The sequence below is a fragment of the Tachyglossus aculeatus genome, chromosome 13 (assembly GCF_015852505.1).
Source record: "Tachyglossus aculeatus isolate mTacAcu1 chromosome 13, mTacAcu1.pri, whole genome shotgun sequence".
Taxonomy (NCBI): domain Eukaryota; kingdom Metazoa; phylum Chordata; class Mammalia; order Monotremata; family Tachyglossidae; genus Tachyglossus; species Tachyglossus aculeatus.
This window is the reverse complement of record NC_052078.1, coordinates 21,437,927-21,462,242: the sequence shown is the minus strand read 5'-3', so window position 1 is coordinate 21,462,242 and position 24,316 is coordinate 21,437,927. Positions and strand designations below refer to the sequence as shown.

The window sequence follows — 24,316 nt, the reverse complement described above, 5'->3', positions numbered from 1 at the left end:
TTCTAATAAGGGTGAGAGGGACCAACTTAAAGCCTTCTTCGATGTTCAGGTCGGCCCATTTTATGTGTTTCCATAGAGTTTTCCATGAATCCTGTGGTATTGCAGACTTCTTTGTTGTTTCAAAACTAAAATACATTTATGTCAGTGGTAATGCCATTCATTATTCTGGTGTACATCCCTCACATTGAAGTGCTTGGGCTCCGGCCTCCCTCTGTCCCACTGATGTATGAACTTTTTTGCAAGTGGTGGACTAGACCACTTCCCAGAGGAAAAAGCCAACCTGACTTGGAACCAGGTGGAGAAGGGGAGAAGCAGGGTAAGAAGGAGACTGCCTCATTTAGGTCATGGCAAACAGTAGTCAAGGGGAGAAGAAACAGATACTGAATACTCTTTGTGGGCAGGGAATGGGTTGCAGTGAACCCTTCCGAGCGCTTCGTACAGTGCCCTGCACACAGGAAGAGCTCCGCCAATACCATTGATTGAATGAGAGCAGAAAGGCAAGGATTGAGGTGCTAGGACTGCTGGTGCCGCCATGGCCTTGAGCAGTTGGTGGAGGAGGAAGGTTCAGAATTGAGAAATCAGAGAGAGCCAGCTAAACCAACGGGGGAAACATTGACTGTTGCTGTAAACAACAGCCAGATCAACGCTACTTTGCATTTCAGATATTTTTTCAGGACTCTAAAAGGAGCCAGGTTGAAGGCCTAGCTCTATTTTATTGACATTTGTTATATGCAGTGTGATGTTGGCTAATCCCGTATGTTTAGCAGAATTGATGTGATGTGTGGTGTTGTGTTCTTTAATTGCAGAGGCTTAATGATAAAACTGGGCCTGTCACACAAGAGAAAAGTTGACCTCTGAGAAATGGTTGGACTGCTTTATCCTGCTGTTCTAGCACTTCAACTAGCTGCACACTGCAGGCTTCCTCTCTGCAGCTAGGAAGAAATGCAACAAGGAATTAACTGCCAGCAAAGGATTGATCGTCATGGGGATTTTCTCGTAAGGCTTTGATTTGTTTTCTTGTTGCTTTGTTGCACTGAAATGGAGCTTTTTTTTTCCAGATTTCATGGACTTTGAAAGGAAAAAAGTAACTATTTTTGTTAGTACAACAATTTACATAAAATGAGTGTTTCAATGAGAGAGAAAAGTGTTGGAGTTGATGCTCAGCTAGTTGTCTTGCTACAGATTGGCGTGTTGGCAAACCAGAGGAACGCCAGTCCCAGATACAATCAGTTCTTCCATAACGTGGGGCTTGGCTGCGCGTTTTGGGTAGAACCAGAGCGCAGAGCTGGGGCGTGTCCTTCCGACGGCCCGCGCCTTTCTGGATAGAAAGCGACACTCGTGTCGGAAGAGAAGTGTAAGTATCACGGCACGGGCGTTGCTTAGCCCAGGGATCCTTGGGCACCCATCACCATCGCCCCATCTTTGGTTGACATTTGTGGGTGAGCCGCAACCGACCCGACCTTGGGCTGTAGGTAGGGCAGGTCTTCTGAATTGCTTCTGGTGGGGCAGACAGTGATTCTGATGCTCACATTGGCCCCCACCCCCCTCTCCCCAGCTGACCATCTTGAGGCCTCCAGTTAGAGTTGAGTTCTAAGGCCAGCAGGGAAATGAGGTCAACTCAAATGGAAAGGATTTGGACCGCACGGGAGAGTGAGAGAGAGAGGGCCTCTCAGTAAAGTACTGGTCGTGTTTGGCCTAAACCAAGTGCCTGTCAGTAATGGCTCTGGGCAGCCCAGTGTGCACTAGGCAAGCCCTTGGAAGCAGGCGGGAGAGCCCACCCTGCACCAGCTGCCTTCTCCATCGCTCTGCCTTTATGAAAAATTTCTATGCCACTGTAGATAGCTCAGGCAAACCTATTACCTGGGCCCGTTTTCCACTAATGCGTCACCAGCACAGTGAGTGGATTTAGACGGATGCTCCGTTTTATTTAAACCTCTTCCCGTTCCTGCCAAGGAATCACTGCCGGGGTCGAAATAGGGAGAACTCGTTCCAACCCTCCCAGACAGGACGCTGAGCTCCTGGGGCGACCGTGTGGCAGGGTCAAAATTACACACTTGGGGAGATAGCCACTGAACTGTGCTGATATGTGACTTCTTAGTGGCAGGGCCCAGCTGTAATTAGACCTCCACTGTGTACTTAGCTGGAAGAGAGCATGTTAATTCTGCAATATGTCTCTGGTTAAATGTTGCACAGTTCTTACCTCATTTCTGTAAATAAGGTTTTGTGAAATTGGGTTTGTTTTGTATGGTGAAAAAATTAAGAGGAAATCATTACTATTTTGATTTGTAATATTTCTAATTGGTAGATGTAATTGAAAAAAGGAAAAAAAATTAATTTATTTTTATATGTTCGGGGGATTTAAAAAAAAGTCACAAATCATTTTTGTAGATACTTTACAAGAACCAAATCAGTGTGGTTTATTTTACCAAACTCACTGGTTGCTAGCCTGTAACAATTTGTATAAATGGTTTTAAAAAAAAAATTGAATGTGCCGGTATTTTGCCTAGATGTAAAGTTACAAGTGTATGAAAAGAAATGTACAAAGGTTTTGTTAATAAATTTTAATGATGTTTATAGCTCTGTGCTCCTGGTGGATAGATGGGATGGCAGCCGTTTCCCACAGTTGGCTTTTTTTCTGTCACTTTTAGACTGGATCGGTTCTTGCTAGGAGTTCAGAGGTGAGCTGAGCAGCGGGTCTTGGCTGGCTACTCTTCCTTCTCCTTGTCTTCTTCCTTCTCCCCCTAGGGATGGAAACCCACTGCCCTCGTGCAGTAGGGTTTAAGTCACTGGACTCGAGGGAATTCTTCTCATCCCTGTATGAAGGGGCGAGGCCGAGTGGCCAAGAGGTAAAGTTGTGAGGAGAGAGAGGAGGATCGGTGGCGGAAGGGCTGTCCTGTCTGATTGTGAATGATCCAGAGAGACTGGGCTGAGGAAGAATGCTCCCTGGGGTGCTAAAACTCACTTCTTAAGCCTTGAAATGATTTTGTTAGTATGTTTGGTTTTGTTCTCTGTCTCCCCCTTCTAGACTGTGAGCCCACTGTTGGGTAGGGACTGTCTCTATATGTTGCCAGCTTGTACTTCCCAAACGCTTAGTACAGTGCTCTGCAGACAGGAAGCGCTCAATAAATACGATTGATTGTTCCCGAATGGCCCCTGCTGGTCATCATCTCACCTCTAAAATGGTTGCTGTAAACTGGCAAGTGAGGATACCCATAACACCCCCCCACCCCCGGAATTCTTCCTGTGGCCAGTGGAGTTCATCTGTAGGACTGATGATACCGCTGCTCCTGGTGCCAGCGTGATTGTCACCATGAGTGCTCAGTAAACTCAGTAAGGCAAGATTAGGTAATGTGGTCTCTCAAGCTCTGCATTTTTGCATAGCACCACTTCAGATGAGTGGACTAAGTCCTCAGCATAGGGCCAGCTATTTCTTCTAACTGTTCCACTTTCCAAGTCTCTTGCTTTTGCAGATGCAGCCGGCCGGCTCGCTCCCTGCGGGCTTTAAGCGACTCAGCCAGTGTGCGGTGCCCACCAGCCCGCTAAGATCCTGCTTCTGCTGCCCCTGCCAAGCTTGGTTGTCACCACAAAGCCTGGGCCTGCGAGGGCTAATTCTAACCTGTGTGGCCCCATCTCAGGTATCAGTCATTCAATCAATGGTATTTATTGAGCACTTACTGCATGCAGACCACTAGGCTAAGCGCTCGAGAGCGGACGGTAGAGTTTGGTAGATGCCATCCCTGCCATCAAGGAGTCCAGGGTGGGCCGACGGACGTTAAAAGAAATTAGAGATGGGGAAATAGTAGAGGAGAATATTTGCAGGAGTGCTGTGGGAAGGATCCATGTGCTTAAGGTAACCCATTTCTCTAGAGAGAGCAAAGCAGGTGTAGGTCTGACTGCCGACCCACTCTGGGGTTTGTCAGTATATTGGGACGGGGCCTGGTGGGGTTGTCTGTGGGTGGACCTGGGGCCACGTGGTCGTGTCAGCTGGGGAGCTTGAGACAGAAGGCGGTGCCACAGTTGGGTGTTGGTCTCCCAGGAGGAGAAAGGAGGCCCGGCATCTGCGTAAGGGAAGGAATGAATGGATGAATGAATGAATGAACTGAGGGAGTCTCCTGGTGTAGTGAGCACAGTGTGCGGGAACATTGATGTGGCTGGAGGAAGGGAGAGAGAGACAGAGAGACACACACTTACTTGGCACAAGCAGGGTCTGCACTCTTCAGGGGTTCTCCCGGTTGAACAAGGTTTCAGTCTCCGTCACCTTCTTGTAAACCTGAAAAGACATCATACTCAGAGTATCTGCTAAATGCCTCAAGGCTTTCACTAGCCAAAATGGTCTTGAAGTCCATTTGTCAAGTCCACCCCAGTCCTGCTGAGGTCAGCTGGAACTCACCGTGAGCATTAGTGTGATGAGCTGTCAAGATGGCCACTGCTGTCCATAGAATGGCAAATGCATCTTGGGTTGGGTTTGTGGAAGGCTTGGTCGTCATCATCATCAATCATATTTACTGAGCGCTTACTGTGTGCAGAGCACTGTACTAAGCGCTTGGGAAGTCCAAGTTGGCAACATATAGAGACAGTCCCTACCCAACAGTGGGCTCACAGTCTAAAAGGGGGAGACAGAGAACAAAACCAAACATACTAACAAAATAAAATAAATAAATATGTACAAGTAAAATAGAGTAATAAATATGTACAAACATATATACAGGTGCTGTAGGGAAGGAGGTAAGATGGGGGGGATGGAGAGGGGGACGAGGGGGAGCGGAAGGAAGGGGTCATCTGTTCCCTCTCTCCACTCTGCTAAGAGGGTAATTGGAGGCTGGGTCCCATTTAACTTCTCTCATTCTTCTCGCTTTGGCATAGAGCCCTGACCTCCAGATGGAGACCGGGTGATGGCTAAGTTTGGGTTGTCTTCTAATGCTCTCCGAAATGCCAACAGGGAGCTTAGCTGCAAGGTCAAACATTTGCTTTAGCCTTTTGGGTCTCCGGCCGGTGCTGGGAAGGAGTGATGCCGCCGAGGAGACGTTTGCCATGGGGGCGTTGTCGTATGTGAGTTAGAAAACTACAGCTTAAAATTTCAGTCTGAGTTTTACCTTAGTCACACCGCCCTCTTCCCACCCCACCTCCCTGAATCTGGCCTCTGCATTACAAATCTAAAGAAATCCCTCTCGTGAGCTAGTGTGGCTGCCAGGTTTGTAGGGGGAAGTGAGTATTTGTACATGTGAGCGTGCGTGTATGCATGTGTGCACGTGGAGGAGTGGAGCACCTCACAGGCCTACACTGCTCACCGGGCCAGGGGTGGCATTTCGAGGCACCGTGTCCGTCCCCCAAGGAAGACAGGTGAGCACCACCCCAGGGGGACAGACAAAGACCTTCCCAGAGGCAGCAAGGAATCGGCAGCTTGGCCATTCGTTTGACCGTGGTCCTTGGCTGGGCCAGTCGTGTGCCTCAGCTCATTATTGCCCTTAATCTTCTCAGCTGCTGTTTGAGCTACAGAGCTGGATGTGGAATTGGTTCCAAAAACTTAAATTTCACATTCTCAAAGCAGTGGAAAATGCACTGTTGGGCTCTAGGTGGGGCTGGGGGCAGGGAGGAAGCAGGGAACGGGGCAGTCAAGGTAGGATTTGTCAAAGAAATTTAGGGGCTGCCTGGCTCACGGGGAACATTCAGGGCTTTCTAGCTGGGCCTACCTTGTGTAAATTCAAATTCAGGCAAAGGGTAAGTTCTAGCAGCCACAATGGTAGCGAGCGTGTGGTCCAAAGGTTGAGACGAGGAAGGCTTGGGGACTTCGTCCCAGCTCTGCCACTGTGACCTTGGGGTACACTGGGGATGGTATTGGCTTCCACCTAGAACGAGATAATTGATACAAAAGGGTTTGGAAAAAAATAAGAGCCGTACAAATTCAAAGACTTGTAGCATGTGAGAAAGGCACAACAGCAACTGAGATGAGTATTTCTTTAATGGCAAAACAGCGGTCTTGCCCAGCCTATCATGAGGCTATGCGGAGGTTAACCCTTCAGGTGCCAGGGGAGATGAGGAATCCTGGGAAGCTCTTCTGTCAACAAGTGGAAATAGTGTTCTAATTCTGGCTCCGTCACTTGTCTGCCGTGTGACCTCGGGCAAGTAACTTTACTTCTCTGGGCTTCGGTTACCTCATCTGGAAAATGGGGGTTGGGACACAGTTGGGGGTTGGGATGCTTAGTACAGTGCCTGGCACATCGTAAGCACTTAACAAATATCACAGTTATTGATAAGTACACATTTAGGGTAAGCTGAATCGGGGCTGAGGACCAAGCTCCTCAGAGGGCTGCAGGAGAAGGAGGGCAGGGATGTTAAGGGGGTGGTTTCTCCATCAGTCAATCAATGGTATTTATTTATTGAGCACTTACCGTATGCAGAGCACTGTCAATCAATCAATCATATTTATTGAGCGCTTACTGTGTGCAGAGCACTGTACTAAGCGCTTGGGAAGTACAAGTTAGCAACACATAGAGACAGTCCCTACCCAACAGTGGGCTCACAGTCTAAAAGGGGGAGACAGAGAACAAAACCAAACATACTAACAAAATAGAATAGATATGTACAGGTAAAATTAGTAAATAGTAATAAATATGTACAAACATATATACAGGTGTTGTGGGGAAGGGAAGGAGGTAAGATGTCCTAAGCGTTTGGGACAGGAGAGGATATCGGAGTTGGTATACAGGGCTCCCTGCCCACTTTGCTTCCTTATGCATTAAGTAGCCATCCTGCAGCCCCGGGATAGACAAGACAAGCCCTCCTTGGGTGAGCCAGACAGCAGGATAGAGCAGGCAGTGGCTTGGTCCTGTATCGCCCAGTCTTAAACCGGTAGTCACTGGTGGGGCCTAGAGAAAACTGATGTTAGGTTGGCGGGGCGGGGGCAACACCAGAAAGGATGGAGGCTCTGTTGGGATTGGCTGGAATCCTGGGCCTCGGGCCCTGCCTGGGGCCTCCTCTTTTGGGGGGTTGGAGGGACAGTTGGATGCCTGGGGCTGACCCAATGCCACCTGCACCAACACTGTATATAATGCTGCCAGGCCACGGTGGCAAAATTCCCACTTCACCTTCCATCTCTATTCCTTTACAGTAATGCAACTAGTATCCCCATAGTTAGGGACATGCACAGCCAGAAAAACACCCTCTTTGACCTCCGTGTAAACATAGTTGCCCACTGTATAAGAGCCTCTGTTCAAAGAAAATGCAGTTCTTCCACAGCTTTTGGTCCCATTTGCTCCTGGGAGTGCTTTTTACTCACGATTCTCATCAGTTGCTTCAACTTTGCTGGGCACTCTTCGTCTTCCTCCTGTATCTCTTTCCAAGATGCTGCTCCTACATCGTTCCCAATCTGGGCCAGACGCTAACCCCCCACTTCTCTGCTGCTCCTCACCAGGATTTTTCATCTCCTCTGACCCTCCCCAAGAGAGACACAGACAGTGGGAAATATACCAACAAACCTAGTTGGAGTCGGGGTGAATGCTATGACAGGCCAGGGTACACGTTCTGGTACAGCAGTGTACAAGTTCATCACACTGTAAGTTCATCATCATCATCAATCGTATTTATTGAGCGCTTACTGTGTGCAGAGCACTGTACTAAGCGCTTGGGAAGTACAAGTGCACAAGTGAGCTAGTGGGAGTCTCCACCCTTGAACCTAAAGACTGCCTAAACTGAGCCCCAGGTGCTCTGGATCAGGGGGGAGCCAAAGATTTGGCCAGTTCCGCTGCCCCTATCCTACCCCCCCAACCATCCTACTTGAACCTTTACTGTGTGCAGAGCACTGTGCTAAAGTGCAGTTGCCAACTTGCATTCAACTTGTTGCCAGCTTGTACTTCCCAAGCGCTTAGTACAGTGCTCTGCACACAGTAAGCGCTCAATAAATACGATTGATTGATTGATTGATTGATTAAAGCAGCTTGGGAGAGGGCAGTGGAGTTCATAGACCTGATCCCGGCTCCCACAGAAGCAGCATGACTTAGTGAAAGGAGTCCGGGAGTCAGAGGACCTGGGTTCTAATCTGCCATTTGTCTTCTGGGTGACCTTGGGCAAGTCACTTCCCTTAACTGTAAAATGGGGATTCACTACGTTTTCTCCCTTCTAGTCTGTGAGTCACCATGTGGAACTGGAGCTCTGTCTGACCTGATTACCTTGTATCTGCCCCAACCCTTAGTACAGTTCTTGGCACAAAGTAAGCACTCTACCAAAATCCCAGCTATTGCTATTAGGTTTGCCAAGTGGGGCAGACTGCCCCTCTGCCGCCTCCCCTCCCTCTTCTGTCCACTGAGGATTGTCTGGGATCTTCTGGGAGGGGTCTGGCTCCTCTGCCAATAGGGCATTGCTTCACCCCCCTCCCTCAGGGCTTGAAGCCAAATTCTCTCGGGAGCAGAGCCAAGGGAAGCGAGGGAGTGCGGAGGCTGTTGGCTGTGAGGTCTCGCTGCTTGCCTGGCCGATCTCCCTGAGATCCATTCAGAAGAGATCTTCATGAGGTAATTATTCATTTCTTTCTCCACCAGCTATTCCTGGGGAAACTGGGTATTAATTTGATTATTATCTTAACTTGGAGGTTTTTATTCCCTCGCTTCCCTCCCTGCACCAAGTAAAGCTCTCAGGCCACTCCATGGCTCCCCTTCCACCCATCCAGTCTTTGGCAGGAAAATACTCAACTTAGCCCCACCGTCTTTCCAGGCTGTAAATATTACCTGACAGAGCTTGACTTTAGTATCTTTTCTGTTTGTGTTAACTCACTCTTGACTTTGATCTTGTTTCGTTCAGTTGTGGGTGCCGAGGCTGACAGACTGCTAGATACAGGTATCCTTGTCTTCCTTTAATAGGCTTAAGTACAGGATGGCAGATTTTTTGGTCCTCAGCTATGGGAAAGAGCAAAAGCAGTGCTAAGTGCTAATTCCAATCCAACAAAATCCTCACTGGAGGCTAATAGATGAGGCTGTGCTGTAATAAAAGGGCATGTGAGTCGATGGGTCTAGAGGTGCTACATTTGGTTGCGAGTCCAGAGTTTGCACAGAAGTGCTCAAGTGGTAAGCAGCTGGAGAGGAAAAAAAAATCCAGGAAAGCCTCTTGGAGTTGTGATTTCAGGGGGAATCGAAAGACGGCGAGAGGTGCGAGCAGGCAAGTTTGAAAGTGGAGGGGGTCCTAGGAGAAAGGACATAAGCAAGAGGCTGGAGGAAGGAGAGAGACAAGGGTGAAGAGTGGTGATTGAGCTGATGTGGGAGAAATGAAGCAGAGGAGCAGAAGATGGGTAAAGTAGGAGAGGAATTTCTGCTTGATGCACAGAGGAAAGGTGTGTGCACAATGGTGGGTGTTTGAGAAAGGTGCTCTGGGCAACAGAGTAAAAATAGAGGCAGGGAGGAAAGCAAGGAGATTGATGCAGGAGACCTGCTGGAATGTGATAAATGCCTGGACCAGCATGGTGGTCAGTTGGAAGGAGAGGAAAGGCGCGGTCTTGGAAATGGGACTGTCTCTATAGCTTGAGTTGTACTTTCCAAGCGCTTAGAACAGTGCTCTGCACACAGTAAGCACTCAAAAAATATGACAATGAATGAATGGGACAGAAGAAAAAACAGGATTTAGCAACAGACTGGATATGGGTGTGGAAAGAGAGGGAGGAGGCAGGGATAGTGCCAAGGCAGGAAAGAGGTGGTTCTGTCAACGGTGGCCGGGATGAGAGGTGGAGAAGGTTTGGGAGGCAAGGGTGAAGCGCTCCGTTTGAGACACATGCAGAGGCCCTGGAGGTCGGAGAAAATGCAAGACTGTCAGGGAGGTCAGAGTCCAGATCCATTTGAGCTGCCAGGAGGCCCCACCCAAGACGGAGATGGAGGTGTGGCCTGCCGCAGCTCCTACTCAATCGTTTTAGCTTACCAAGCCGGGAGATTCTGGAATGATGTCGACTGTTTGTTGCTAAGATTTTTTACTGTCTGGCTGATGTGAACTCTGCCAAGTGGAAATCTAGATTTATCAAATGTGCCCTGGTGCCTGACCATATTTAAGAGCAAACACAAACAAGGCAATGCCAGACCTTTTCCCGCCAAGGCCTCGTGTTTATTTGTTTCTTGAGCTGCCAGCTTTCCCCCTTTCTGAAATGTTTAAATGGAAACATTTTCTGGTCTCAGCTCAGTTTCCTGGGCTTAGGGCCTGAAGCTGGCAGAAAGTTTCCCAGGGACCCCATCCACCAGCTCCCAGCTGGATGGTATATGTTCCTTGCAGGTCAGGGTTGAAGAATAGGGAGCTCCTAAGCAACGCCAACGGCAATTCTGCCAATGGGGCTCCGTCAGAACTCAACTGACAGATGGTAAATACTTGAAACGTGGAGAGAAATGTACAAAAGCTTTCAACGATCCACATTTCCAACTCTAGGCAAAATGCCCCGGGGACAGGGCCAGTGGTTCAGAAGAAAGTTCTTCAGAAACACCAGGTCACAGGGGTAAACAAAGATATCCGTCCCGGAAAGCTGTCGCTGGCTTTGGGAAAAGCCCTCAGCCTTTCCTCTATGGCCAGGGCGCTACCAGGTGAGGACAGGGAGTCGGGGGGCCCAGTTGAGAGGAAATCAAAGAAAAGATGTTCTCATTGGGTCCAGCAGTGGCCTGTTCCCCTGAGGGCTGGGTTACTGTTGTAATCTGGACCATGTGGTGCCCAGGTGAGTTAATGCTATTTTTCCCCTCAAGCACACGCTTCATCGGGGCCACCGACCTTTGTGTCATCGCTCACGGTAGGAATTAAAAGGGTGATATGGTCTGGGGTGAGAGCAGTGCAACTTTGCCCCAGCTGGCAGCTCCTTGCAAAGGGGAAACTATCTGATTTATGATGCTGATATAATAATGATAATCAGAATAATAGTACTTGTACTTAACTATTTACTATGTGTCAGGCACTGTACTAAGCGCTGGGGTAGTTACAAGCTACTCAGGTTGGACAGTCCATGTTCCCTGTAGGGCCCGCAGTCTTAATCCCCATTTTATGGATGAGGGAACTGAGCCCCCGAGAAGTGAAGTGACTTACCCAAGGTCCCATGGCAGACAAGTGGCAGAACTAGGATTAGAACCCAGATCCGTCCTCTGACTCCCGGACGTATGCTCTATCCTCTATGCTACAGCCGCTCCTTAATTTACTCTCATAATTGCTCCAATTTGGGAGCAAAAGTCTATCATTACCAAAACAGGGATGGGGCTATTCCACTGGCCATATAAGAATTATGTCTAGCATTAAATCAATCAATCAATCAATCGTATTTATTGAGCGCTTACTATGTGCAGAGCACTGTACTAAGCGCTTGGGAAGTACAAATTGGCATCACATAGAGACAGTCCCAACCCAACAGTGGGCTCACAGTCTAAAAGGGGGAGACAGAGAACAGAACCAAACATACCAACAAAATAAAATAAGTAGGATAGAAATGTACAAGTAAAATAACTAACTAAATAAATAAATAGAGTAATAAATATGTACAACCATATATACATATATACAGGTGCTGTGGGGAAGGGAAGGAGGTAAGATGGGGGGATGGAGAGGGGGACGAGGGGGAGAGGAAAGAAGGGGCTCAGTCTGGGAAGGCCTCCTGGAGGAGGTGAGCTCTCAGCAGGGCCTTGAAGGGAGGAAGAGAGCTAGCTTGGCGGATGGGCAGAGGGAGGGCATTCCAGGCCCGGGGGATGACGTGGGCCGGGGGTCGATGGCGGGACAGGCGAGAGCGAGGTACAGTGAGGAGATTAGTGGTGGAGGAGCGGAGGGTGCGGGCTGGGCAGTAGAAGGAGAGAAGGGAGGTGAGGTAGGAGGGGGCGAGGTGATGGACAGCCTTGAAGCCCAGGGTGAGGAGTTTCTGCTTGATGCGCAGATTGATCGGTAGCCATTGGAGGTTTTTGAGGAGGGGAGTAATATGTCCAGAGCGTTTCTGGACAAAGATAATCCGGGCAGCAGCATGAAGTATGGATTGAAGTGGAGAGAGACACGAGGATGGGAGATCAGAGAGAAGGCTAGTGCAGTAGTCCAGACGGGATAGGATGAGAGCTTGAATGAGCAGGGTAGCGGTTTGGATGGAGAGGAAAGGGCGGATCTTGGCAATGTTGCGGAGCTGAGACCGGCAGGTTTTGGTGACGGCTTGGATGTGAGGGGTGAATGAGAGAGCGGAGTCGAGGATGACACCAAGGTTGCGGGCTTGTGAGACGGGAAGGATGGTAGTGCCGTCAACAGAGGGAGCAGGATGAAAGAAGTAAGAGGGCACTTGAGATTGCCGCTCTGCCTCTTCTCTGGCCCTCACTTTCCCAAGCGCTGGATGCAATAAGCACCTAACATTTAACCCCCACCTCCCCCTTCACTGTTTATAACAATAAACTGGAGGCAATTAGCAAGTAAATCCAGTTGGCCCCATTTCCTGAAGGACCTTGACTTACCTTAAGAGAAAGAGGGAGAAATTTCTTCTCTTGGCAGAGCTGCAGTTCACTTCCTCTCGGAGGAAGAGAACTGGAGCAGGTTAGGCTGCTCTGGCCTGAGATGGGAGGGGAGGTGAGGTGGGAGAAGGTCTGGTCTCCTGGCAGGCAGCCTCAAGCTATTATGGCAGCTCCGATGCCTCAGGCCCCTGGAAGGGATATGGAGTCAACAATCTGACGAGACCCACACCCACCTTTGAGAGAATTAGGTTTTTTTTTGGCCTAGGCAACCCACTCAGCAATTTAATCTATTTACCGAAGCCCCGTCCAGGGCTCAGAATTCACCCACACACAGGCACGAGCTTGGGCACAGTCCCCAGGGAGCAAGGGGGCTGGGCCTGTACAGTAGACAGACCAAACACCGGCAGAGGCATAACCCAGCTGACAAGATAGAACTTCGGTTTCAAGCAAACCAACTTTTGGGGAGCCCCAGAGAGAGGGAGGTACAGTGGACATTCCCTTCTGGGGTTCCCACACGGCCGCCAGCTTGCCGGAGGCGGCCTCAGAACCCGGCCGGGTTTGGTTTAGAAACTGGCCATCCCTTCTCAGAATCCAGGGGGTTTCCTGCTGGGGCAGGGGACAGCACGGCCTTACCTTGTGACAGCAGCACAAACCAAAGTCCTAACCGCTGTCGTCCTTAATGAGGCGTGACGCCTGGCGTGCTTCCAAACCCGCCGAAACTTCCTCCGCGGCTTAATTGGGAATAAGCGCTCCTTGTCTTTCCAGGGTTGCTGTAGGTGTCTGGACTTAGCTCCGGCATTCCGGCTGGGGATCCCGCTGGGCCGGGAAGAGGGCGTAGAGGGATGGTGATTTCAACCCCATCCAAGGGGCAGGCGGAGGGGCGTAAATGGAAGAGGTCAGTCGGGTGGCCCGTCAAGTCCTACCTTCCGAGCAGTGGGAAGGCCTCAGGAAAAGACTGAAGCAGACAGACATAGGCGGGGCACCCGTGACACCACCCAACTCCTCCTGGGAGATTGGGGCAGTTACCTGGCTCAGCTGCTTCACTCGTCTCATCAGAACATTTCCAGTGCCGGCTCCGACCGGCCAGTAGGACCAAAGGAGGCCTGGCTAGTTAAGGAGATTACCTGTTACCTGTATATATGTTTGTACATATTTATTACTCTATTTTACCTGTACATATCTATTCTATTTATTTTATTTTGTTGTAGGTTTGGTTTCGTTCTCTGTCTCCCCCTTTTAGAGTGTGAGCCCACTGTTGGCAACTCTATATGTTGCCAATTTGGACTTCCCAAGCGCTTAGTACAGTGCTCTGCACACAGTAAGCGCTCAATAAATACGATTGAGATCAGGGCAGGTTTTCCTGGTCTTAGCCATGACTCTGGGAGTCGGCACCTTTCCCGAGCCCAGAGATGTAACTTTCTCTCTCTCTCTATTCCTTAGATAATCTCCTTCTGGCACACCCAAAGCCCCTTCCGATGCCTGCCATCAACATTTTGGAAGGCTGGGGGGGAAGGAAGGGGGCAGCACTCCTGGAAAACAAGGTTAGCTTTTCCCTCCCCTTCCCTTTCCTTGTTAAGATCCTCCCTAGGTCAGTTCAGTCTAGGTAAAAGAGTCTCCAAATTCAAGAACACATTTTTGCTCCTTTAAACACGGTAAATGCTTAAAGCAAGATGGCATAAGATTTATTGGTAACTTCTTTTACTAAGGCACGTGACGTATAGAAATACTGAGGTACAAAAAGGCAAATTACTGCATATGACATTGAAAATAGCATCTTATTCTGGAAAAGGGAAGTTGAACTTCACAGAATACTCAGCTTTTTGCCAGCTTTTTCTTTTGTACCAGTTCAACCAGCAGCTTGTATCTAGCCACACACTCTTCCTGTAGGGAGACAAGATGAAAGCATTTGACGTGCCAGCTTCTGCTCTGGAACAAGGGCTTCTAAACCGTCGGTCAGACAACTCTCGGCTAAACTAAACCGTCCACCTCCCTCCCCTCCCACCCCCGTACCCTAGAGCTGTAAGGTGACTTCCTTTCCCAGAAATGATCTCACAGGCGGAGGGGCAGGGTTGATTTCTCCCCATTTTACAGGTAGGAAAATTGGATATTGGGCAGGGTGACATGTTCACAGTCACACAGCTGTCCTGACTCTTTTCCACTAAATTCCTGCTCCAGGACAGCAGCTGGTCCCAGCTGGGTAGGGCACCAAAAGGGAGCTAACTGTGAGCTGTAAAGTATCTTGGCCCAAAGCCATCTTGCTCTGGGCTTATGTAGATTAAGCTGAGGCTGGACTGCTGGCCAAAGGCCACAGGGGGACACTGACCTGACCTCCTTTTGAGGTAGGACATGTTGCTTCAAGTCTCTTCCTCCCACCATTCAGCTTGCACTCTGTACAGCCCCCACCCCCCAACTCTTTGTTCACACCTTGCTTAGAACTTCCCCTTTCCCCTTCAACTCCCCCAGGCTTCAGCTGTCCCCATCTCTAAAGCCCTCCTGAACTCCCATCTTCAGCAGCAGGCATTTTCTTACTCATCTTACTCAGAGAAGCAGCGTGGCTCAGTGGAAAGAGCACGGGCTTTGGAGTCAGAGGTCATGGGTTCAAATCCCAGCTCTGCCACTTGTCAGCTGTGTGACTTTGGGCAAGTCACTTAACTTCTCTGGGCCTCAGTTCCCTCATCTGTAAAACGGGGATTAAGACTATGAGCCCCCCCATGGGACAACCTCATCACCTTGTAACCCCCCCCCACCCAGTGCTTAGAACAGTGCTTTGCACATAGTAAGCTCTTAATAAATGCCATTATTATTATTATTATTATTCCCTGCACTGGCCCTTGTCCTGTCATGCCACCAGCCACAATTTTGAACTTACAGTGATAATGACTATGGTATTCATTAAGGCCTTACTATGTGCAGGCAAGCATTTGCTTGTGGATACAAGCAAATCGAGGTGGACACAGTCCCTATCCCACACGGGGCTTACAATCCTGATCCCCATTTTACAGATGAGGCAGCTGAGGCCCAGAGAAGTGAAGTGAACTGCCCAAGGTCACACAGCAGACACGGGGCAGAGCCGGGATGAGAACCCATGACCTTCTGATTCCCAGGCCGGTGCTCTATCCATTAAGCTATTGTTGCTTGATTTGCTCATTTTTCAGACTCTTGCTTAATATACCTCTCTTCTGCCTCCGTTAGAGATGCCTGCCGCTCTCCCCTGGAGATTGTGAGCTCCTTGAAGGCAGAGACCAACTACATTGTTTTTCTTCTCTCGTGCTCTTCCAACTGCTGAGAACAGTGCTCCGCACACAGTAGGTCCATAAGTACTATGGGTTTGCTCTAAGACCAAGTTTCACATGTTTGATAGAGCGGCTGACTCTAGGGCAGCTGGTGTGTGTGTTTGTGTGTGTGTGGGGGTGTGACCTGACAGTCCAATACAGAGGCCCAAACGACCCCCCCCCCAAGTCCCCAGGCCCGGCTGCAGACGCCACATCCTACCTTGGTTCTGTCCGGGACACACCTGGCGATCCTGTCCCAACGCTCCGGAGTTCCTTTGGGGTACTGCTGCAACGCCACCTCCAGCAGTCTCTGCTGATTCTGAGTCCACAGTTCTTCTGCGGGGCGGCTCTTCTCCCTCCTGCGGCTGTCCTCGTCGCTGGGCTCGTCCTGCTCTGTCAGGTCAAAGTCCTTCTGCCGCTTGCCCCGGACCTTGTCGTCCGGTGCCTCTCGGACCGTGGCGTCAGGCCCCGGCCCTCTGGCCGGTTTCCGTCTCCGAGGCCTGCTTTCAGGGACTGGCGTCTCAGTCGGATCTGCCACGCTCACCCCCACCTCCTCATCTTGCTCCTCCTCTTCTTCCTCCTCCTCCTCGTCTCGCTGGGTGATCAGGTGGTCTGGCACAGTCACAGCAGCCTTGGCAGGTTTGGCATTCTGGGCCGTCGATTTGAGTTCGGAAAGTTTCACCATCCCTGCCGGAGACAGACAGCCAGGACCCATCAATGGCAGAGAGCACAAAGTGGAAAACGTCAGGGGGAAAGGAGGTCTGAGAGCCAAACCACCCCATTCCGTGAGTGGAGCCGGTAGGAGGTCTCGGCAGGCCCTGTGGCAGCCACACCTGTCCCCGGGACCTGCGCTGCTTCAGCCACCACTGTCCATTCCCCAGCTGGTGAGCCTCCCTTAGCTTGGGGCTGCCAGATTTCCTCTGCCTTCCACCTTGGATCACCCTCCACACCCAGAGTCCCAGCAATGACCTCTACGCTGTTCTGCTTCCTTGAAAATCCTGCAAGTGGGGAATGGGAATTCTGTCTCCAGGTGGCAGGACCGGTCCAGCTGAACTGCCTTCCCACTCCCAATGTAGTCATACTACTACTACTACTAGTGGTAGTGCTTCAACACACTATGTGCCCAGCACTGCGGAATAGATACAAGACACTCTTAGACACAGTCCCTATCCCCCTTGGGGCTTATATCCAGAGAAAGTCTGGGACTCCCCCAGGAGCAGCGTGAAGCCAGGGATGCCTCTCTCAGACCAAAATGCAAGCAAAAGTAGCAGGCAATATTGGGTCCAGCGAGAGTGAAGGAAAGTGGTGCGGGTGGGGGTCGGCTCAAAGAAGCAGCCTCAACCCAACCATTGCCCTCCTGACTCCCACCAGCTGTAGGGCTCTGGTCTGCCCCGCAGCCAGAGGGGGAGGGGGAGGGAAGGCTGGGATGTGGTGTCTGGTCTCTGACCAAGAGCCTTCACGTAGGACAAGGCAACTTTCCTAATGGAACCAGCCGGATGCTGATGCCTTTCCCAGAGGTGGAGTCCCCGGACATATCTGAAGACCAAAATATCACCTTCAGACCAGGAGCCAATCCGGACTATTAGGTTTAGATTAGTAAACACCTGGGGCACATTAGTAAATTAGTAAAATTACCTGGGGCACAGGTAACCAAATCTTTCAGTTGCTTGGCTTTGCTGGTCACCTGTTTCAAAACACAAAACCAAAATTTCTTAAAGGCAATCTTGCTGAACGTGCGATTTAAAATGCACAAAAGTCTCTTGTAGTATACAACATCCCATTCTAAAAACACCTTGATTTTCTATTTGTTTCAGTTCCGTGCTACTGACTCAGGGGCCCACTGGGGACGGAGGGGGATGACGAAGGGAAAACAAAGTGCAGTCCTTGCCCCAGAGGAGCTTGTGGTCATTTAACTGGACTTCCATTCTCTAGCGCTGAGAATGGGAACGTCAATGCAGCAAGCACAGAAAACAAGGAAGAAGCACAGTCCCTTAACCTGGGTGTGTACAACTGCCTGCCTCCACCCTCGAGATTAGGATGTTTGTGGCTGGAAGCCAAAGAGGTTGAGGATTACTAATATGATCATCTTTAAAATGATCTCTCAGAGCTTAAATGTGGCATCTAGAGGATTTAAATTGCAGTATGAGAGTTTGAAGTTAATATTTGGAAGAGTGACTAAACAGGGAAACCAGAGGGCCACTCTCCCAGGGCATGTGGCACCTTGTGTTCCTGTCTCTCTGCCTAGTGAACTGGGCCCATCATTGGTCCAAGGTACATATTTGGTGGCCTGTTTGAAGTTGTTCTTTAGCAAGTGTTGATGATATTTCTTCTGGTTGTCTTGCCTGAGGCCCTCTGAAGCTGCTGTTCGGGGCTGCGGGTGTCATAGTGGTGAGAAGCAGCCGGGCCTAGTGGATGGGGCGCGGCTTTGGAAGTCAGAGGAACTGACTTCCTGGCTCTGCCACTTGCCAGCTGTAGGACTATGGGCAAGTCACTTAACTTTAGGTAGCAATCAGTCTGTGGTATTTATTGAGCACTTACTTTGTGCAGAGCACTGTACTGAGCGCTTGGGGGAGTACAGTACAAAAGAGTAGGTAGATACGACCCCTGCCCACAAGGAGCTTCAGACCAGAGGGATATTAACTGAAACCGTGTGACTCGTTGTTCTCCTCATTTCCTCAGAGCTATTTTGGGCCCAATTTCCTTTCAGATTCACCTCCTTCTCCTCAGGGAGCAATAAGCAGACGGTTAGTTTTAGCTTTCAAATCCAAAAGCCCCTGCCAAGTTTCCTAAATGATGGAAAACAGTGGTGATGCCTTCCCCTTCTTACTCCTCCCACCTCTGCCCTAAGGCATTTTATGTTTTCACTAGGAAAACTCTGGGAAACAGTTGGCGCAGGTAGGCCACGTGCAGCTCGGAGCCAGGCTGAAGCATCCCTCCCCGTTTCCCTTTCTGATGAAAAGAGGGTTTCTCCAGTAAGGGGCCTTGCCGTTAAAAAGCGGCCTCTTGGCCGACGTCCGGGTAACCAAGGGCCGGTTCTATACCCAAGTCCTTTGCGGTTCTTTTTAAACACTTCCCAGCACATCGCTCAGCCCTCGCCGTGGGGCAGCAGACGTGGTCGTGGAGAGTATGGGGGTGGGGGCTTGGGCCCCCCCGCAGGTCGGGATTTCGGCATCACTTCCGGGCAAGAAGTGATCCCCACACTGCAGCAGCCGAGCCCGCCTGTTCCAAGGGACAAAATTGCTTTTAAAATAAAATCTGGGGGCCGCTCCTGGCAAGCGCCGCCGCTTATCGTCTGGGTGTTGGGGCTCCGGGTGGAGAGAATACTCACCATCTCTCTTCCCTTCCCAGAGGCCTGCTTGCCTTCAAGAAAAAGGCAGGTGTGGGCAGGTCCTGAAGGAGCTGTTTCAGCGCCTCCTTACTTGAAGAATTAAAGGCCAATTTTAATTTCATATATTCCTTGGCCACCCGGGGTGATAATAGGGAGCTACAAACCAACAACCATGAGCCTAACTGGAAAACTTCAAACTGAAAATACCTCTACCTCAATTTTTCACCCTATTCAACCGACCTGTAGCTTGCACACTCAGTTAGCTAACACTTCCCTCCTGAGGCCCCCTAAGGGCCAGGGACCCTGCCTTATTTTATCCTGTGTTATGGATTCTTCCCCGGCTGTAGGGAAGCAGCATGGCCTATTGGACAGAGCATAGGCCTGGGACTCAGAAGGACCTGGGTTCTAATCCTTGCTCCACCACTTATCTCCTGTATGACATTGGGCAAGTCACTTCACTTCTCTGGGTCTCAGTTCCCTCATCTGTAAAATGGGGATGAAGACTGTGTCCAACCTGATTAGCTTGTATCTACCCCAGTGTTTAGCACAGTGGTTGGCACATAGTAAGTGCTTAACAAATACCATTATTATTATTATTATTAGATGCTCAATCAAGCCTAGGGGGTTAAGACGAGCCTCCACCCTTCCTCTTGACCAGCCTGCAAGGCTAAAGCAGAAGAACCCCTCACCCTGATTTAAGTGCTAAGCACAAGCTGAGTGGTGGGGGGGGGGTGCAGAGATGATCCTTTTTTCGCACAAGAAGGTTACTATCAAAAAGACAGGAAAAGCACAAGTCACCTAAGAATATAATCTGAATTTGGAAGAACTACAAACTTACTCACCATAACCATTGTCAAAGAAATGTATGCAGCAAGGGAAGGAGTGCTGTGCTGAATCTCCCATTAACCTGGAGGCTGAGCCAGATCTACCATTTATAGATAAGCAGATCTTCAACTGCAGAGGACAACTTTTTAAAACGTGGTCTCCATCAGTCATTAAGAAAGGTTTGGCCTTTGCACAATCTTTTGAGAACATTTAGGTTAACTGGCACATCACCGTACATAGCAGTATTTACAGCTAAATTTAAATATATTAAAACTTTCAGACATTTAAGAAAAAAGGCCCTTTCACATCTAGTTTGTGGCTCCCATTTTGAAATATTCCCTTGCTCTTGACTAGGTTTCTAAAGTTACCAGCACACCCCATTCGCAAGCCATGGTTATGAATCACTCTGAGACTCTGCTCAATATGCATTGCCGCCCTCTATCAATCAGTGGTATTTGAGCACTTACTGTGGGCAGAGCACTGCACTAAGCGCCTGGGAGAGTCCGATATGCCTGATTCGGTGGACACGTTCCCTGTCTGTGGACGTGCACTGCCGCAGCGGTTTTTAGACTCTCTCTGCCTCCTTGGGAGCCAAGTTTTCCTGCAGCCTCACTCGGCTCTCTGGCTGGAGCTGTTGTAGCCCAGGGCTTGGAACAGGGTTTCACTGGGCCTTTTCACTTCACCACACAACAGCTGCCTCAATATCCCTGTTGTCATACATTCTCCTCTCATGTTCTGCTCAATGCACGGTGGAAACAAGTCCAGGGCAGGGATTCATTTTGGCTGGAATTCACCACAAATACCATCCATCTCCCCCAATTAACACACTATGAAACAAAAGTCTCCTATGGACCGTAAGCTCCTATTGTATGGTCTTTGCCCACGTGCTCAGTACAGTGCTCTGCACAGTGAATGCTCAACAAATACTGTTGATTGAGGGCGGGTTTGGTGTGCCTTTGTTTACCAGCAGGAAAAGCTGCCAAGGTCTTCTCTGTTTTTCATTCATTCATACAATCGTTTTTGTAACTATAAATAGGTGGGGGCTCACCTCATGAATCCATCCTCATCAGGTGAGGCGGGGTAGCTCCAAGCAGGCTAACCAGTTCATCATCTCTCTTCTGACACAGGGGCCCGCTTATCTAGCCACAGACCTCTTCCTCTACACGGGCCGTGGTCAGGCACCACGCTAATTGGAAAAGTCTGCTCCCATCTATCCACCTGTCCATTGTTCCTTGGCCTACCTGGACCCTTTTCCATGAAGGCAGCAAATCCCCTATCAGTCTGTTATCACCACTAGAATGCCAGAGATTACTGACTGCTGAGGAGAAAGCAGCATCAGTTTACATCCTTTCAGGCAAGTGAATAATATTACTTCACAAGTGGGAAATCTGAGCTCACCCTGTCTTTAATTTAGAAAACCTGCAGTTAATAATCACATTAAACTCCGTTTTGCATGCCAGACAGTTTCGGTTTCCTCTGTTGTTTTTACAATTTGGGTGCCCTCTGTGGTTACTGAAATTATTCGCTGAAAGGCAGAAGTGAACGTTTTCCACATTTTAGCCGTTTTAGGGTAAGTCTTGTGGGGTGGGCACTTTGCATTATCAGTTTAGGTCAACCTGGGCTAAAGGATACCTTTCCCTCTTTTTTTTTTTTTTTAACTGAAGCAATGGTGTCACATTCATCTGGCCTTGAATTTAGCAATTCAACTCGATGTTAATTTGACAGTAATGCGGTTAAAACTCCCTTCCTAATTGAGGATTAAGATGGGTTTTCCACCATAATCAGACAATTCAAATGTAGAATTTTTTTTTTGTTAAAAGGTCAATTGTTTCTCTAAGGACAGGAATGTGAACTAAGCCCTGCAGCTACAAATTCAGCCAGGAAAATGGGTCAAAGAACAGCTGGGTGAAGGCGGGGTAGGGGTGGGGGGGGTGGGGTGGGAGGGCAGGGGGGTAGCAGTTCAGGTAACCAGGTCAGCAGGCAGGAGTTTTGATTAGAGTAAGCCAAGCCTCATTTCCCTTTCAGAATGAAATACTTGATGAAAACAAATCTAATTAATCCCACAGGCCAATGGGAAGGCTAAGGGATTTTTCAAAGTTAAAACACATTCCACCAGAGCCCACAATCCAGAGCAGGTTGCAATTGAATGAGATTTTACCAGTCATTTCTATGCCCAGTCAGTCACGCCCTGGCCTCTGACTACCTCTTTGTCTGACCCATGGGCCCAAGGACCCAAATGGACACTTCCAGGGGACTTAGAGGCCAGGGTGCTTGTTTTTCTTGTCCGATCAGGTTGCGATAACCATTATGGAAACCAAATGGGCTCTCAACACAATAGTTCACACCACCACCCAAAAGGGCTCTCAACACAAGCTCTAGACTGTGAGCTCACTGTGGGCAGGGAATGTGATATTATTGTACTCTCCCAAGCGCTTAGTAAAGCGCTTTACACACAGTAAGCGCTCAATACAATACTAATAACAGTGCCTGTCAAATATCTTTCACCTATACTTTACCACATAGCTGCTCTGGCTGTATTTAAAAAAAAAAAAATCCAAACCTCTTCTCAGAAGCAAAGACGTGTCAAAATGTTCTGCTTTCTACCTCTCGTGGTTGGTGCTGTTTACACCAGACTTCATGTTACTCAGTGGTTTGATTTCCAACATTAGTAAGGTCAAAGCCGAACATTAATCAGATGCGATAACCGGAGTTTGAAGAGACATTGTTGCTCATGAATGGGTGCCAGCTCCACCAGTGCAGCTCAGGTCAATCATTCCCAGATTTTCTGGTCCTACGACACAATCAACTAGCAAGTCCGAACCTCATCAGGATGCAGCGAAGCACCTCCTTCAAATCATTTTCATTTCCTTTTTCCTTTCATTGATTTAAACTTTTTCACTTTGCTCCTCCTCAAACTATTAATAAAGAAAACGTGCCAATTGTTCAAAAGCAAAATTGCCAACAGATTCTACTTCACCTCCCCATTCCACCATTTGATTCATCAATTTAGACTGAGGCTTCCTTCCCTGGAAGCATCCACAACGAAACATACTCCTAGTCTCCGCATCCTTGAACAAATGAACCCGCTATATTAGCTTTACCTTAAAGTGAACCACCCCAAGGGCTGAAGGGATAAACAGAGGTCAGATATGTGGTGTGTAAACCACTTTGTTTCCACCTCTGGTACGGAAACAGTGGGACTCTGGAAACGGTAAGAGAATGGTCTTCTGAATGGTTAAATGGCTCACGATCATTTTCATCAAATGATGAAACCCGCAACTCAAAAGGATTCAGTGGTTCGGTGAGGGTGGGCTAAGAGTCAACTTCTGGGGTGTGTCCAGGTATGTCTACAGGTTATGCATTTTGGAAGCTGCCGCGTTTCCCAAACTGTCCAAGACGCTGCCATGTTAGCCTACCTTATGAAAGACCCCCTTGTAAAAACGTTCTATTCCGTCTGACTTTCTCGGCTTTTTGTCCCAGGCGATTTTTCCTGCTTACTTTAACAATTTTCCATAAGTCAACATGAAAGCAATTTCCCTTCCACAAACAGTACATCTGGAACCTAAACAATAAAATGCACATTCCCACAGCATTTACTGAGCAGTATAAAATGTATTTCTTTAAGAAGTTCTCTAATTAGTAGGATGTAGCTCAAAGCACTCTGCCTTATAATGGAACACGGAACACCAAAGCCTCAGCTGCTATACCTTTCAGACCTTTAACATTTGTCTTCCAAGCCATTACTCTCTACAACTTCAAGTATGTGACCCCGCATACAGAGTTCCTCAAAAAGCTTTCGTTTAAATAACATATGAAGTAGAATGACCATATATGTAATTAGTATCCACCCCAGCCCAGCAATCTTCTCAAGGAAAAATGGAATGACTGTCGAGAAAGATGGCTTCCAAAGTACACAGTTCGGCCATAACGTGTCTTTTTTGTTATGTGTTTTGGCTGGGGTGGGACGGAACGATTAGGGAACAGGCCAAAGCAAGCCTGTTTGGACCCAGTGTTACGTGGTGTTGGAAGAAGCAGTCTGTGGAAATGTGCACAGTCTGTGACATGGTGAGTGCTACAATGCAGTTTTCCTTAACACGGGGTTCTGAGAAAACACATCCCCTGTGTTGTGTGTGTGTGTGTTTGTGTGTGTTAGAGAGAGAGGGCGCGTGTGTGTGTGTGCATGTAGGAAAAAAAACAACCAACAAAAAGCCCTTTTGCTCCCATTGCGGTCATGCGAGGCATTTCTACTAGGCTTTTCCTTTATCGGGGAATAACTTGGACTTTGGAATGCAAACTAGTACATTTGCAGTGAACATTTAACTCTTCCATTCTTTAACCCCCACAGACGGTTTTGGACCTACAGGGTCAGTTGAGGGGGTTTCTGAATAGCTCTCCGTGGAGAACACCCCACTGATCTATTGCTGAAAATGAAACATCATTTTCGACAATAGGCTTCTAAGCAGAGAACCACGTAA

General features: G+C 48.9%; 2 protein-coding genes and 2 long non-coding RNA genes across 13 annotated transcripts in view; 1 reads left to right on the top strand and 3 right to left on the bottom strand.

The window, feature by feature from the left end:
• The window catches only part of MLLT10 (MLLT10 histone lysine methyltransferase DOT1L cofactor), a 157,691-nt gene extending 155,026 nt beyond the window's left edge, over positions 1 to 2,665 (top strand). For 4 of the 5 annotated variants that reach the window (XM_038755955.1, XM_038755957.1, XM_038755954.1 and 1 more), the window contains one exon: positions 807 to 2,576. In XM_038755955.1, the coding sequence (XP_038611883.1) occupies positions 807 to 851 (45 nt within the window). In that variant the 3' untranslated portion in view covers positions 852 to 2,576. The other variant, XR_005453712.1, reaches the window with a different exon arrangement.
• LOC119936371 lies at positions 2,570 to 4,458 on the bottom strand. The gene is made up of 3 exons (XR_005453719.1): positions 4,391 to 4,458; positions 4,192 to 4,270; positions 2,570 to 2,813 (listed from the first exon to the last, which is right to left on the bottom strand). It is a non-coding gene; the product is annotated as an uncharacterized LOC119936371 (long non-coding RNA).
• Positions 4,459 to 4,479: 21 nt separating this feature from the next.
• Positions 4,480 to 13,606, bottom strand: LOC119936370. Of its 6 annotated transcripts, none has more exons than XR_005453715.1 (4): positions 12,420 to 13,603; positions 8,718 to 8,885; positions 5,691 to 5,846; positions 4,480 to 4,516 (listed from the first exon to the last, which is right to left on the bottom strand). It is a non-coding gene; the product is annotated as an uncharacterized LOC119936370 (long non-coding RNA). The 6 variants fall into 6 exon arrangements; XR_005453714.1 differs by lacking the exon at positions 4,480 to 4,516 and adding an exon at positions 4,579 to 4,603; XR_005453718.1 differs by lacking the exon at positions 4,480 to 4,516 and having other exon boundaries at positions 5,386 to 5,846; positions 12,420 to 12,604; positions 13,050 to 13,606.
• Positions 13,607 to 14,064: 458 nt separating this feature from the next.
• Positions 14,065 to 24,316, bottom strand: part of DNAJC1 (DnaJ heat shock protein family (Hsp40) member C1) — a 143,968-nt gene continuing 133,716 nt past the window's right edge. Inside the window, exons 10-12 of the mRNA XM_038755651.1 lie at positions 17,324 to 17,372; positions 15,909 to 16,375; positions 14,065 to 14,297 (exon numbers count right to left, since the gene is read on the bottom strand). Coding sequence (XP_038611579.1) covers positions 14,229 to 14,297; positions 15,909 to 16,375; positions 17,324 to 17,372 — 585 coding nt within the window. The 3' untranslated portion in view covers positions 14,065 to 14,228. The remainder of the gene's footprint in view (positions 14,298 to 15,908; positions 16,376 to 17,323; positions 17,373 to 24,316) is intronic.